Source organism: Myotis brandtii, unplaced genomic scaffold, assembly GCF_000412655.1.
Source record: "Myotis brandtii unplaced genomic scaffold, ASM41265v1 scaffold177, whole genome shotgun sequence".
NCBI lineage: Eukaryota > Metazoa > Chordata > Mammalia > Chiroptera > Vespertilionidae > Myotis > Myotis brandtii.
The window spans coordinates 212,755-228,833 of NW_005356555.1; the positions used below are offsets into that span (position 1 = coordinate 212,755).

Below are 16,079 nucleotides of genomic sequence, written 5' to 3' on the forward strand. Positions count from 1 at the left end.
TAACACTAATTAAGGTCATAATTTATTAGTAAGAATTAGAATTAGAAGGTTGGTTTATTGAAAGGAATTTAGCCCTTTCTTTATGTGACTAGTGAAGAAAACTATGAAACTGTGATAAAGCTGGAGTCAAAGCATTGTCCTCTACCTGAGACACCACTCACCGTGATTCTGCCCTGCAAGCCGATTCATCAAGTAGGATTTGCCTGTACGATACAGTCCTACAATGGCCACGACCACCACTGGCTGAGAAATCTGGCCAAGAATCTCTAGAGCTTTCTGATTCACTGACAGCTGCTCATTGTTGTTTTCCACCAGGCAAATGGGGGCCGTCATGTTGGGTCTAGATGCCATGGCAACCTGCAAACCTAGAAGAACATCCCAGTAGAAATAAGCTTACAATGCTATTCACTGGAGCAGAGTTGTGCAAAGCACCCATGATCTTAGGACAATGGGAGTGTTTTACTTTATTTCTGGCACAGTAAGCATAGGCCAAGCCCTGCAGTAAAAAATTCATCTTTTTTTTGGTTCTATGCTTGCAGTGTATCTCTGCAAGGGCTAAAGTGTTCCCAATGCTGTGAGGACCTCAGACTGAATGTTATTGCTGGTGCTGGGCAGCCACATCTTGTAATGCAGTTAAGTGGCTCTACCCTATGCCAGGGTCACCCCTGAGGAGCAAAGCCATCACCTCATGTGAATATCCTGTCCCCACCCCTGAGTTTTAACCAGCTGCTTAGAGGATAGTGAGGTGGAAGCTGAGGAAGGACCTGCCTGGGACAAGAGCGACCTGGGGACAAAGCCAAGATATATTAAGCCATAGGTTTCATGCCTCTCTGTCTCGTGGTCCTCGTTTCTGAGGACAACTATAGAACTAGTGATGAGTATGACTAGTATTCATCACAATCTGAGGATTTAGCTGGACAATTTGGTTTGACATACGACAGACCAATAAAATGTAATATCTATTTATGATATTGAAGGGACTGAAGGAGTTTGGGGTTCCAGAAGAGAAACAGCTTTTGATTTTTCTCTTTTCTTAGAAGTTCTCAAAATCCTTTTGGTCATAAAGTTTTACAGCCATTCCCTGTTTAGCGAAACTGAGTCATGTGATATTCATTTTGTTTTTCAAAATGAAGTGTGCATCAAAATTTAAAAGTAGATTGATGTTATAAGCCAATAAAAAGTATATATTAATAAAACTGTCGATAAAGAATAACAAGAAGTCTTCCTATTTTTGTATCCACTATGTCCTCTTAAAAATATCCTTGTGGCCCTGGCTGGTTTGGCTCAGTGGATGGAGCATTGGCCTGGGGACTGAAGGGTCCCAGGTTCGATTCCGGTCAAGGGCATGTACCTTGGTTGCAGGCACATACCCAATAGGGAGTGTGCAGGAGGCAGCCGATCGATGTTTCTCTCTCATCAATGTTTCTAACTCTCTATCCCTCTCCCTTCCTCTCTGTAAGAAATCAATAAAATATATTAAAAAAATATCCTTGTGATTAAAAAAAATCAACAACTTATGTAAGACTCTAGAGGAAATAAAGGGTGATATAGCTACAATAAAAAACACTATGGAAAGTATCAACAGTGGACTAGGAGGAGCAGAGAACTGAATTAGCAAATTAGAAGACAGGGCGGTAAAACAAGCCCAAAATGAACTGCAATTGGAGAAAAAAATTAAAGGCCAGGAGGGGAGCCTAGGAGAGCTTTGGGACAGCATGAAACAAAGCAACATACGAATAATAGGGGTGCCAGAGTGACAAGAAGACGAACAAGGGTTAGAAAAACTATTCGAAGTAATAATGTCAGAAAACTTCCCTGATTTAGGGAAGAAAAAAGTCACACAAGTAGAGAGAGTCCCAAACAATATGAACCCGAAAAGACCCACACCAAGACTCAATGTAATTACAATGGCAAACATTCAGGACCAAGAGAATCTTAAAGGCTGCAAGAGAGAGACAGAAAGTTACTTATAAGGGATCCCCCATTAAAGTATCAAATGATTTCTCAACAGAAACACATCAGGCCAGAAAGGAATGAAAGGAAATTTACAAAGTGATGCAAAGCATGGGACTGAATCTAAGAATACTCTATCCAGCAAGGATATCATTCAAAATTGAAGGGGAAATAGGAAGCTTCACAGAAAAAAAAAAAAAAAATGCTAAGGGAGTTTATCACTACCAAGCCAGCAATGCAAGAAATGCTGAAGGGCCTGGTTTAAAAAGAAGAAATAAAGAAGGAAGAAGGAACACGGGCAAAAATAAAAATGGCTACACACAAGAACCCATCAATAATAACTTTAAAAGTAAATGGACTAAACGCTTCAATCAAAAGATATCTGAGTGGCTGAGTGGATAAGAAAACATGACCCACATCTATGCTGTCTACAAGATACCCACCTCAGAACATGGGACTCATACGGACTGAAAGCAAAGGGATGGCAAAATATCTTTCAGGCAAAATGGAACTAAAAAAAGAAAGCTGAGGTAGCAATACTTATATCTGACAAAATAGGCCTCAAAGTGAATGCCATTACAAGAGATAGGGAGGCCACTTCATAATACTAAAGGGATTGATACAACAAGAGGATAAAACCCTGGTAAACATATATGCACCCAATGCAGGAACACCCAAACACATAAAAAACTCTTGGACGATATCAAGGAAGAGATCAATAACAATACAATCATAGTAGGGGACTTTAATACCCCACTGACATCACTGGATAAATCCTCTTGACAAAAAATCAGCAAAGAAATACCAATCCTAAATAACTCACTAGATCAGATGGAATTAATTGACATCATCAGAACATTTCTCTCCAAAGCCACGAAATATACGTTCTTCTCAAGTACACATGGGACATTTTCAAAGATAGACCACATATTGGGTCACAGGCAAAGTCTCTCCAAATTCAAGAAGATTAAAATCATATCAAGCATTTTCTCAGACCACAATGGCATAATATTAGAAATAAACTATAATAAAAACAATAAAAAAATTCAAACACTTGGAGGCTGAATAGCTTGATATTAAACAATCATTGGATTACCAAAGAGATCAAAGAATAAATAAAATCATTCTAGAAACAAATGACAATGAAAATACAACCCAAAATCTATGGACACAATGAAAACAATTGTGAGAGGGAAGTTTATAGCTCAACAGGCCTACCTCAAAAAAAAAACAAACACACACACACAAAAAAAACATGTCAAACTGGTAATAGATTATCTAACTCTACAAATTAAAGAATTAGAAAGTGAGTAACAAGAAAAGCACAGAGAGAACAGAAGGAAGGATATAATACCAGTAAAGATCAGAGCAGAAATAAATGACATAGAGACCAAAAAAAAAAACAATACAAAAGATCAATGAAAACAAGAGCTGGTTCTTTGAAAGAATAAACAAGATTGATGAACCTCTAGCCTGGCTCACCAAGAAACAAAGAGAGAGGACCCAAATAAACAAAATCAGAAATGATAGAGGCGAAATAACAATAGACCCTACAGAAATACAAAGGATTGTAAAAAAAAATACTATGAACAACTGTAGTCCAACAAACTAGACAACCTAAAGGAAATGGACATATTCCCAGAAAAAAGCAACCTTCCAAAACTCAATCAGGATGAATTTAAAAATCGCAATAGGCCAATAATTATGAAGGAAATTGAAGCAGTCATCAAAACCCTTTCAGCAAACAAAAGCCCTGGACCAGACGGCTTCACAGGGGAGTTTTACCAAAATTTGACCCAGTGATCCCACTTCTAGGAATATATTCCAAGAAACTAGAAAAACCAATCAGGATGGATATATGCACCCCTATGTTCATAGCAGCACAATTTACAATAGCTAAGATTTGGAAACAGCCTAAGTGCCCATCAGCAGATAAGTATATTAAAAAACTGTGGTACATCTACACAATGGAATACTATGCTGCTATTAAAAAGAAGGAACTTTTATGATTTGCAACAACATGGATGGAACTGGAGGGCATTATGCTAAGCAAAATAAGCCAGTCAGAGAAAGATAAATATCACATGATCTCACTCATATGTGGGATATAATGATCAACATAATTTGATGAACAAGAATAGATCAATCTAGAGACAAATGGTAGGGAAGGGGGGTGGTTAGAGAGCAACCAAAGGACTTATATGCATGCATATTAACATAATCTATGGACACAGACACTGGGGCGGTGGGGGCTTGCCCGGGCAAAAAAGGGATGGGGGAAGGGGTTAATTGGGGGAAAAGGAGACATATGTAAAACTTTAGACAAACAAAACAAATGGTGGTACATCTACATGATGGAATACTATGCTGCTGTAAAAAGGAAGGAACTCCTACCATTTGCAACAGCATGGATGGACCTGGACTGGTGAGCATTATGCTAAGGGAAATAAGTCAGTCAGAGAAATATAAATATCACATGAATTCACTCATTTGTGGAATATAATAAACAACATAAACTGATGAACAGATCCAGAGACAGAGAAGCATGGATCAGACCTTCCAAACACAGAGGAAAGGCAGGGGAGGGCGGGGATAAGGGGGTGAGATCAACCAAAGGACTTGTATGCATGCATATAAGCCTATCCAATGGACACAGACACTAGAGGGGGTGAGGACACCAGTGGGGGGGAGGGGGCAATGGGGAAATAAGGACACAGGGGCAATAAGTAAGACCTTAATGAATACAGGAAAAAAGATAAATAAAACAAACTCTAAAAATAAATAAAAAATATCTGTGTGAAAATATCAAGTGGCTGTGCATAATTCCTGGACATGTCTGACCTAGGACTTTGTTAGGGTGGAGAAAGTACTTCTTATATCCCAGGAAGGGCTGTGCTGGTCCGTCCTAATTTTCAGACCATACCAAGAATGAAGCTGAGCTAGACGGTGTCCTAAGCTAGTTTGAGCCTGAGCAGTGAATTATAGCCTTGTCATGAGACAGCCTGCTCCTTTCCCAACTTGTAAGGATGTGACTGGTTGCTGGGGGTGAGGTCACAATCATAAGGCAGCACATCTGTGTCTGACTGGTTTCCTTCCTCCCTTCCTTCCTTCCTTCTTTCCTTCCTTCCTTCCTTCCTCTTTCTTCTTTTCCATCCAATAAATAAAGGCATCCCAGAGCTCTCAGAGCCAAGTCTGCTCTTGAGAAAAAAATTAAACTAACTAAAAATATGTTGTGTAAGCGGTGAGTCTAATGTGGGATTAGAATAGGACCGTAAGTCCAACCTAGTGCACATTACAACGAGGAACACTGAGCTCATGCATGAAGAAGCTGCCTCCATGCCCCACCCTATCCCATTAAGCAGCCAGAAGACCCTAATCTCTCATCTCTCCATGTACCCACATTGTCTGCTATACATGCTGCTGTCTGGTTATGTGAAGTCCTACTAGGCTGTCACATCACAACTACCACTGCTCCTAATGAGGAAACTAAAGCCAGCAACTGAGCCCTGCAGTCCAGGCTACCAGGCTACAGGTGTCCCTACCTCTCCATTCCTCAGTCCATTTGAATCAGAAATTGAGAGGCTTAAGTTCGGGACCAAATTGTTTGCAAAAGAAAGTTGAATTCCCACTTCTGTCCCACAGCTCCTCAGGTCAGTGTGTCACAGAACAACTCCCAGGTCCTTCTCACTCCTCCTTGCTCCCTCTCCTCCTCCCACTTTTCTGTTGCTACTTTACAGAAGTTTAAAAAAAAAAAGCTGAGGAATTTTGTTTTCATTCTTGCAGAGGACTCAGCAAAACAACTGAACCTAAAAACAATAATTGATGTAATTTTTTGGTAGGGTCTAAACATTTGGAAACTGCAGAATAAAACCCAGCTTAGACCTTATAGTTATTTTTAATAGTTGATTAAAATATGTGAGAATGAAGTATTTCATCTAAATACCACTTTATAGAATCTTTGGAATACTAAATACAGTTCATACAATAAAGAATGTTTTAATATTTAAATTGCAGGGTAAGGATAATCTCTCTGTTTTTTCACTGTCCCACAGACATCCAGGAAATGTGTGAGATGCGGAGGGGGAAGATGAAGGAAGTGACTGCAACCAGCGCTTCTTAAGAAAGGACAGGTTTGGTTCCTCAGTCACAGAAAGGACTTCAGCCCCTTCAAGCAGGTGATGTAGGATGCATTCCTCCTTCTCACACATTTGAGGACTCTTTGTGCAGCCTGGGAGGGTGCCCAAGAGGGAGCAGCCCATCCCAGGAACAAGCTGTGTCCCCTGCCCTGCAGCAGCCTTCCATCCAAACAGAAGGGCTGAGCTGACTCTAGTTTATGGTCCCTCCAGCCACCCCTCCTCTGTCCCCACCATCGGCCAGCTGCCTCCAAGACTGATGTTATTGTAGATGTTACTTAATGTTAATGTTCCTTAATAAACATGTGCAAGGAAATCCAAGTGTCTGAGCGAACTTACCTTTCTCCTAAGCTGCAGATAGCGGATAAGTTCTTGCCTCTCACTGCCTCACTCCTCCTGAGTCTGGCTCCCCAGGGTGCTCACAGTTCCTTTAGAAGCTGAAAATCAAGCCGGATATTACAGCGAAGCAGTTTTCAGTGTGGTTGAGAAGAACCGAAATCGAAAGGACACATCCTTTTCTGGGAAGTTACGTGCTGGATTTTCATCCCCTCTCCCCTTACCCCGGAAGGCATGCAGGGTGAAGGACATTTCTTCCACATCCAGCTCCAAAATCCCAGGCTGGCACGCCTCCTCATGGGGCTTGTGTTCCCTGACCCCACAGTGAACACAGCTGCAGGGCTGAATGTGAGCCAGTAACAGCAGGCTGACAGGTCTGCAGCCTGTCTCTCAGAGGTATTTGGAAAGGCAATAAGGTGTTTCTTATTTGTGGAATATAATTAACAACATAAACTGATGAACAAAGCAGATCCAGAAACAGAGAAGCATCGATCAGACCATCATACCTCAGAGGGAAGTTAGAGGAGGGTGGGTATAAGAGGGAGAGATCGCCCTAAACGGTTTGGCTCAGTGGATACAGCGTCAGCCTGCGGACTCAAGGGTCCCAGGTTCGATTCCGGTCAAGGGCATGTACCTTGGTTGCGGGCACATCCCCAGTGGGGAGTCTGGCTCCGCCTCCTCATGGGGCTTGTGTTCCCTGACCCCACAGTGAACACAGCTGCAGGGCTGAATGTGAGCCAGTAACAGCAGGCTGACAGGTCTGCAGCCTGTCTCTCAGAGGTATTTGGAAAGGCAATAAGGTGTTTCTTATTTGTGGAATATAATTAACAACATAAACTGATGAACAAAGCAGATCCAGAAACAGAGAAGCATCGATCAGACCATCATACCTCAGAGGGAAGTTAGAGGAGGGTGGGTATAAGAGGGAGAGATCAATTAAAGGACTGTATGCATGCATATAGCCTAACCAATGGACACAGATAACAGGTGAGTGAGGGCATGAGTGGTCCGTGGAGGTGGCAATGGGGGAACAAGGACACATAGTAATACCTCAGTCAATAAAGAAAAAAAAAGGGTGCTGGATTTTGTTGAGTGTTTTTTTCTGAATCTATTGAAGTGATCATGTGGTTTTAATCTTTCAATGTGTTTATGTGATGTATCACAGTTATTGATTTGCAAATATTGTGCCAGCCTTGCATCCTTGGAAAAAATACCAATTGATCATGTCGTTACTCTTTTTAATATATTGCTGGATCCTATTTGCTAATATTTTGTTGATCATTTTAGCATCTGTGTCCATCAGAAATATTGGCCTGTAATTCTCTTTCTATGTAGTGTCTTTATCTGGTTTTGGAATTCGGATAATGCTGACTTCCTAAAAAGAGCTTAGAAGTATTCCTTCCTCTTGAATTTTTTGGAATAGTTTGGAATGGGTGTTATTTCTTCTTTGAATATTTGGTAAAATTCACCTGTAAATCCATCCAGTTCAGGACTTTTGTTTGCTGGAATATGTTTAATTATTGCTTCAATTTCATCACTTGTTATTGACCTATTCAGGTTTCCTGATTCTTCCTGATTGAATCAGAAAGAATTCAGAAAGAATTTTGGAAGACTGCAAGTTTCTAGGAATTTGTCCATTTCACCCAGCTTGTCCAGTTTGTTGGCATATAGTTGTTCATAGTATTTGCTTAACATCTTTTGTATTTGTGTGGTACCATAGTTATATTGCCTCTTTCATTTTCAATTTTATTTATTTGGTTCCTCACTCTGTGTTTCTTGATGAGTCTGGGTAGGTGTTCATCAGTCTTGTAATCTTTTCAAAGAACTACCTCTAGGATTTATTGATCTTTTGTTCTGTATTTTTCTCTCTCTATGTAATTTATTTCCACTCTGATCATTATTATTTCCTTCCTTCTACTTCCTCTGGGCTATTCTTGTTCTTCTCTTTTGAATTCATTTAGTTGTAGAATTAGATAGTTTATTAGTGCTCTTTCTTGTAGCTTGAGGTAGACCGGTAGTGTTATGAACTTCCCTCTTGGGACTGCTTTTGCTTTGTCCCATATGTTTTGGGTGGTTGTGTGTTCATTTTCATTTGTTTCCAGGAAGTTTTTAATTTCTTGCTTGATATCATTAGCAATCCATTCATTGTTTAATAAAATGCTATTTAGTATCCATATATTTGAGGGGTTTTTTAATTGTAGTTGATTTCTAACTTTATGCCATTGTGATCTGAGAAGATGCTTTGTAGTTTATCAATCTTTTTGAATTTTTATCAACTTGTTTTGTGCCCTAATATGTGGTCTATCTTTGAGAATGTTCCATGTACACTTGAGAAGAATGTATATTGTGGTGATTTGGAGTGCAATGTCCTATAAATATCAGTTAGATCCATCTGATCTAGTGTGACTTTTAAGGTCTCTGCCTCCTTGTTGATTTTTGTCTGTAAGATTTATCCAGTATTATCAGTTGGGTGTTAATCCCCCACTAGGATTGTATTTCTGTCAATATCTCCCTTAAAGTCCATAAAGAGGTTTTTTTATGTACTTGGGTGCTTCTATATTGGATGCATATATGTTTACAAAAGTTATATTTTCTTGTTGAATCTTTCCTTTTAGTATTTTGAAGTGGCCTTCTTCAAAGCCCCTTTAGCTATCTTCCTCCTTTTTAATTAATTTTTCTTTTTGCTGCTCTAATTGGGTATTTATTTCTACCTTGTCTCTTGTTATAGCCATTGTTTTGAAGTTGATTTTGTCTGACCTGAGTATTGCTACTCCACTCTTCTTTTCCTTTCCATTTGCATGGAATATATTTTTTCATCCCTTCACTCTCAGTCTGTGTATATCTTTAGTTCTGAGGTGGGACTCTTGTAGACAGCATATATATGGATCATGTTTTCTTATCTACTCAGTCATTCTATGACTTTTGACTTGAGCATTTGATCCATTTACATTTAAGGCTAATATGGATAGGTATTTTTGATTGCCATTTGTATTTTGTTTATGCCTATGATCCTCTCTCTGTCCTTTTCTTCTTCTTAAAGCAGTGCCTTTAACATTTCTTGCATTGCTGATTTGGTGGTAATGTACCCCTTTAAACTTTTTATATCTGAAAATCTTTTTATTTTGTCTACAGTTTTAAATGATAGCCTCACTGGACACAGTAATCTTGGATTTAGGCCCTTGCTTTCAATTACTTAGAGTACTTCATACCACTCCCTTCGGGCCTGAAGTGATTCTCTGGAGAAGTCAGTTGACATTCTAATGGGAACTCCTTTGTATGTAATTTTCTCTCTGTGTGGCTTGCTTCCCTTAAGATTCTTTCTTTGTCTTTAACATTTGCCATTCTAATTATGATGTGTCTAGGAGTGGGTCTCTTTAGGTTCATCTTGATTGGAACTCTCTGTGCCTCCTGAACTTGTGTTAAAATTTCCTTCACCAGGTTGGGAAAGTTTTCTGTCATTATTTCTTTAAACAGGTTCTCTATTCCTTGCTGAATTTCTTCCCCCTCTCTTATCCCTGCAGATGTTGTTATGTTTCATGTTGACCCAAAGTTCCCTTAAACTATCCTTTTGCTTTTTAATTCCTTTTTCTTTTTGCTGCTCTAATTGGATGTTTGTTCTATCTTGTCTTCCAGTTCACTGATTCAATCTTCTGCCTCATTTAATTTACTTTTGATTTCTTTCAGTGTATTCTTGATGTCAGATTTGTTACTCTTCATTTCCAACTGATTCTTATTTATGGTTTCTATTTCTTGTTTCATGTTGTAGTTCCCACTAAGTTCATTGAAATTCTCACTAAATTCCTTGATCATCCTTAAAACTATTACTTTGAACTCTATATCTGATAAATTGCTTGCCTCCATTTCATTTAGTTCTCTTTCTGGAGTTCCTCCTTTTCTTTCATGCTTTGAACTCTATGTCTCATTGGTTGCTTGCTTCCATCTCACTTAGTTCTTTCTCTGTAGATTTTTCTTTTCTCTCATTTGGGGATTGCTTCTTTGTCTCCCATTTTAGCTCTTTTTGTATTTGCTTCCATGTATAAGATAGAACTGCTACGCCTCCCAGTCTTGTAGGATGGCCTTGTGTAGGTGTTTTGAGGTGTCCAGTAGTGTGGTCTTTTTATTCACCTGAGCTGGATGCTCTAGGAATGCCCCTTGTGTGTGTGGTTTGTGCTGTCCTGTTGTAATTGGGACTTTATTGTTGATGTCCTGTATGTGGTATGATTGACCCCTTTGACTTGCTGCCAATGAGGTTCAATCCCAATATCACTGTGCCAGTTGTCAAGTTGTCAGGGACTCCTTAACCCTGAGGCTGAGTCTGCCTTGAGTATCACACTTTTATTGACCCTGTTCTGAGCTATACTTCCTTCCCCCATGGAGCTGGTCCCATAGGTGTCAGCTATAGGTGCTTGGAGGTCTGTTCACTTTCACCTGCTGCATTGTCTGGGTTGGTGTCTGTGGCAGGGACCCAAACTGATGTTTCTGACTAATTAGATCAGGCAAGGACTCAAAGCCTCCTGAGAACCACTCTACCTACAGAATGATTGGATTCAGTCTGAAGTAGCCTTAAACAATTGTCCACAGGTGGGGTGATAGGTTTTCTAATAGGAAGGGATAACTGCTTCTATCTGGATGTTAATTATTATTCACAGTCTTTTAATGCTCCCCAGAAACCACAGGGTGGAGCATGGGATTTTTCAATAGGATGGGTCAACTGTCTTCCCCCAAGACAAAAATGGCAGGATAGTAAATGTTTGCCTGAGAAACATGACCTCTATAGCATGAGGGAATGACTCAACACATGAAACCGGGTGTCTGTCTTGTGAACTCTAACCTCAGATTCCCCAACCCTGAATCACATTCATAGAGTTCCAGTCCACTTGGGCCCCTTCTGCCAGAGCCCAATGTGAATGGCTGCACTCAAGATGTGTGCATTGGCCCTTTACAAGGTTGCCTGCATTTCCAGCTGACTTTCCTTGGCAGAGAGCAAACCTGCTGTTTTTCACAGCCAGATGTTATGTGGGTACCTTTCTCAATATTGGTGGTCTCTGCTGGGGGGCCCAGCTGGGAAATTTGACCCCACAGTTCAAATCCCCACAGCTGAGATAACTCTCTGGAACTTCAGTTGCTGTCTGTGGGAGCCTGGCCAGCTCTTTCATCCCTCTACTTTCCTACTTGTCCCCTTTCTGTCCTTGGTTATCAGATGTCTCTCCAGCTACTCTTCAGTTGATTATTCTGGGTGGGATTTTGTTTGTTTGTTTTGTTTGTTTGTATTTTAGTTGTTATTCAAGTTTGGTCCTGGGAGCATTTCTGTGAATTTCCTCTTATTCCGCTGACATCTTCTGTAACATCTGCAATGGATTTAGATTTTTCAAAACCAGGCTCAAGGATTGTTCCTACAGAAAGGCAGCTGATTTTTTGGAAATGAACCTGTGATAAAAGTCACTCTTCCCTGCTTTCAGTTTCATCTGAATTATGTTTCCCGGAAATGCCATTTTCAGTGGCCTTAATTGACTTACAAGATTGCTTTTTCTGGCAGGGAAACCTTTAGATTACATCATTTTAAAACATAATTACTGTTTAGCATATACTGGTACAATCTATATATATGTCAATTATATTTTACTAAAGCTGAGGGAGGGAGAATGACAATAAAGGGATAAAATTGGAAGGGAGAAAGAAAAAATCATTATTTAAGAGTCCCAACAACTTTCATTGTCATTTTCCAGAGGAAATGTATGGCACTTATTTATTTATTTATTTATTCATTTATTCATTTATTATTTCTTTATTTGTTTTCAGCATTATAAATCTTTAACAAGCAGGCTGGTAATTTCAAGAAGTTGCCAGTTGGCCTATTTTTAGGTCCGAATGCATGGCCAGGAAAAATCAGTTTTGGCAGTCCTAATTCGTATTTTCACAGTAGTCACAAGGAGTTTATTAAAACAAATTGTCCTGTCACTTTTTTCTACACAGAGTCCTAAAGCATAAAAGCTTGCATTCTTCGCACCATGGCTGCAAGATCCTACATATTCTGACTCCTAGATGCCCCTCTCATCATATGTTATCTCAGCTTCAGATACCAAAGACACCCAACTCTTTACCAAATAGGACTTTTGAACACAAACTCTCCTCTGTCTGAAACTCTCTTCCCTCACATTTTCCCCAGTTGTGTTCACTGAAAATTTATCTTAACCTTATTTTTCCAAGGAAGGATTTCTGAATGAGTAGTCCAAATTCAGTCTCCTTTCTACACTTACTCATAGCATTCTGTATCATTCCTTTACAATGCCTATTAAACATTCAAATATTACATTTATTTGTATAACTTCTTTTAATGGCTTCCTTCTGAAATAAAAATAATGCATGAGCACAGGGACCATGTCTACTGTGCTGATCATAGACTCCTCAATGCCTCCCCAGTGCCTTCCCCAATGCTCAGTGATGGTCAGTGGTCAGTACATATGCATTGAGTGATTGATACAGTCATGTTTAAAAGTACCCATTTGATGTCACCCAAGATTATTTTTGAATTTTTTCTGCATTGTAACCTTGCAAATATATCAAAATTCACCAACAATACAAAAAACATGAAATGATGAAGGTGAGCTCTTGTTAATACTATATTTGTTTCAATCATCCTTATTATCACAATTATCATTATCATCACCATCACCATCTGTGCTAGGTTTGCCTCTGATTGTTCTATCATTCAAAAAAAGACACTACCTATAAGTAAGAAATGTATTATGCAAAACCATGAAACTTTTTAGGTTGTGCTAAAATTTTCTTTGTGTTGGCATTGAGGGTTTGTATTTTATTCTGAATTAAATTATTTACTTACTTTCATTCTAAATAAAAATAAAAAAGCACCTTCAGCAGTTTGGCTCAGTGGATAGAACATTGGCCTACCAGATTCCATTCCGGTAAAGGGCATTTTCTGGATTGCAGGTTTCTCCCTAGCCTAGGTACTGGTCACAACTACTGCAGGAGACAACCAATCAATGTGTTTCTATCACATCGATGTTTCTGTCTTTCCCTTTCTCTTTCACTCTCCTTAAAAATCAATGGAAAAAATAATCTCAGGTGAAGATTAATAACAAAATAAAAAAACATTAAAATTTTTAACAAAGTAGTACATACTTCCTTACTCATTAATAAAGCTACAACATGCCAAAACCGGTTTGGCTCAGTGGATAGAGCATCGGCCTGCGGACTGAAGGGTCCCGGGTTCGATTCCGGTCAAGGTCATGTACCTGGGTTGCGGGCGCATCCCCAGTGGGAGATGTGCAGGAGGCGGCTGATCGATGTTTCTCTCTCATCGATGTTTCTAACTCTCTATCCCTCTCCCTTCCTCTCTGTAAAAAATCAATAAAATATATTTAAAAAAATAAATAAATAAATAAAGCTACAACAACAACAAAACTGAGACCTGATGAAGTATCAGTGAGTCAGTGGTTTGGAACATGCTGCTTTTAAATTTTCCACAGAGAGTCAGGCAGGTTAAACTGTTTGTGAAATAAAGAAAACTTCTTCCTCAGGCACTGTTATGTGGCCCCTTCTTCCATACTGTTCTCAGCCCTTATGTCTGTTTAGACTCTGGAATACCTATTATGAGATTGGGATGTGATTGAATAGAGACAGTTTTAATGGTTCTGGATCAATAGCTCCTAAATGTGGTGATTTGGCCCCAGCTGACATTTAGAATTGACTGGAAACATATTTTGTTGTCACAACTGGGTTGTTTAGAACAGATGCTGTGGCATCTTGTGTTTAGAGGACAGGGCTGCCTGTTGAACATCCTACAATGTCCAAGGCAGCCCCACACCAAAAAACATTTTGCAGCCCAAAATGTCAAGTGTGCTGGGGCTGAGAAATGTTTTGTGGAGCGGTGAAGAGAATGGACTTCTGCATGCAACAAGGATGACTGTCACAAACAAAACATTGAGCAAAGAACTCAGAAAAGAGTACATGAAGTTGTGTTATATGAAGATAAGACAGACTAAACTTTGCTTGGTGATAGAAGGCAGAGTAGTAGTTAATCGTGGGTAACTACAAGGAGAAATATTACTGGAATCCAAGTAATGCTTTATATTTTAATGTGGTTGGGAGTTTCAAGGTTGCATTTATTTGTAAATAATAGGTACCTGTATACTGAAATCTCCAGTAGATTTTGAACTTCATATGAAACTTTGGCTCTTCCTAGCCTTCAGACTAAAAATGGAACATCAGCTCTCCTGGGCCTGCTTGCCCACCTTGCAGGTTTGGGACTTGATAACCTCCACAATTTTTAGAGCCAGTTCCTTTCAATAAATTTCTTTCTACATATATACACATCGTATTAGTTCTGGGTTTATTGTATTGTTTTGTTTGTTTGTTTGTTTGTTTGTAGAACCCTAACTGCAACACATGGTCAAATTTTGGAATTAACAATAAACATTTCACCTTAAGAAACTTGCCATTACAAATTTAATTCTTTGCCCATCAGTTTCTTTTTTGTATTGCGAGCCCTTATTCTACAACCCTACATGAATGCTCTTGAACCTCAATGAAGTATAAATCCATTGTCCTCAATACTTTTCAAATCGCCCATCTTCCTAGATTCCTTTGTTCTGAACTACATCCTCTCCTACAAACACATGTAATGTAATTTTCAGCTCCCTTCTAAATTGGCCATGCCAGCATGGCCAAGAGAACACCTGAGGAGGGGCATGAAGTATTAAAGATGACAGACAAGAGAATACAGCTGGGGTTTGGTAGATCTCCCGTGCCTGAATGAGGACACAGAAAAGATCCAGCCTGCAAGATGAGGCTTTATTTTATAGTCAAAGCAAAACAAGGAAGTTGTCAACATGGTTACAATGTTCTTGTGAGTTTCACCTTGCTTTGGCAGCACTTCTTACACCTCCTACAGTCCATTAGCTACCTAGTAAGGAACTAGGGAAGGCTATAAGGTTAAACTTAATTATGCAAAGAGGGCTCTGCCCTCCAAGCTGGGACTTGTGTGTAGCCCTGCCACAGGTCAGTCAGAGGCTTGACCCTATAGCCACTCGCTACACTAGTCACCTTGTCCAAAGTCTTGACTCTTCTTAAGGTGTTCATCATTCCATGACCGATCTATTAAAAACTGGGGAAAAGAGAAGAACTACTGAAGACTGGAATTCTCCATTGGAATGGGTGAAGCAATTTTTAAGACTCTAGATAAACTTCCCTTCCTTCCCAGTTCCATTTCCTTCCACATCTTTTCATAAGTGCTCTTTCCAATAGTGTTCCCTAGTAAAAATATTACATACAAATTTCAGTTGCAGAATTTGCTTCCTAAGGAATTCAACCAGCTGTAGACTATACCCACAGAGGTCTGAAAAATAAGTTTCTGCAAAGGGATTCAACATCTAAGTAATAAGCTGCCTGGATGACAGGGACCCCACCAGTGGTGGTAAGTGTGTCATACATAGACCTTGGCACACGGTAGGTCTGCAAATATGAATCTTTACACTGGTGCTGTTCGCTGTTAGTGCCTCAGTTTGATCATCTTACAAGGCCTTGCATCCATCCTGCTATTGCTGTGGGTGTTCGTTGCTAAAAAGCTCACAGCTGCTCTTTCCTTTGGAGAATTTCCCTTAGCACCATGGTAGCTGCTCTGCTCAAGATGGATGGCCC

General features: G+C 39.6%; 1 protein-coding gene across 2 annotated transcripts in view; it reads right to left on the reverse strand.

Annotated features, from left to right (window-relative positions):
* The window catches only part of LOC102247043 (guanylate-binding protein 6-like), a 203,135-nt gene that overhangs the window by 167,881 nt on the left and 19,175 nt on the right, over positions 1-16,079 (reverse strand). For both annotated transcript variants that reach the window (XM_014537340.1, XM_014537339.1), the window contains exon 6: positions 162-365. In XM_014537340.1, the coding sequence (XP_014392826.1) occupies positions 162-365 (204 nt within the window). The remainder of the gene's footprint in view (positions 1-161; positions 366-16,079) is intronic.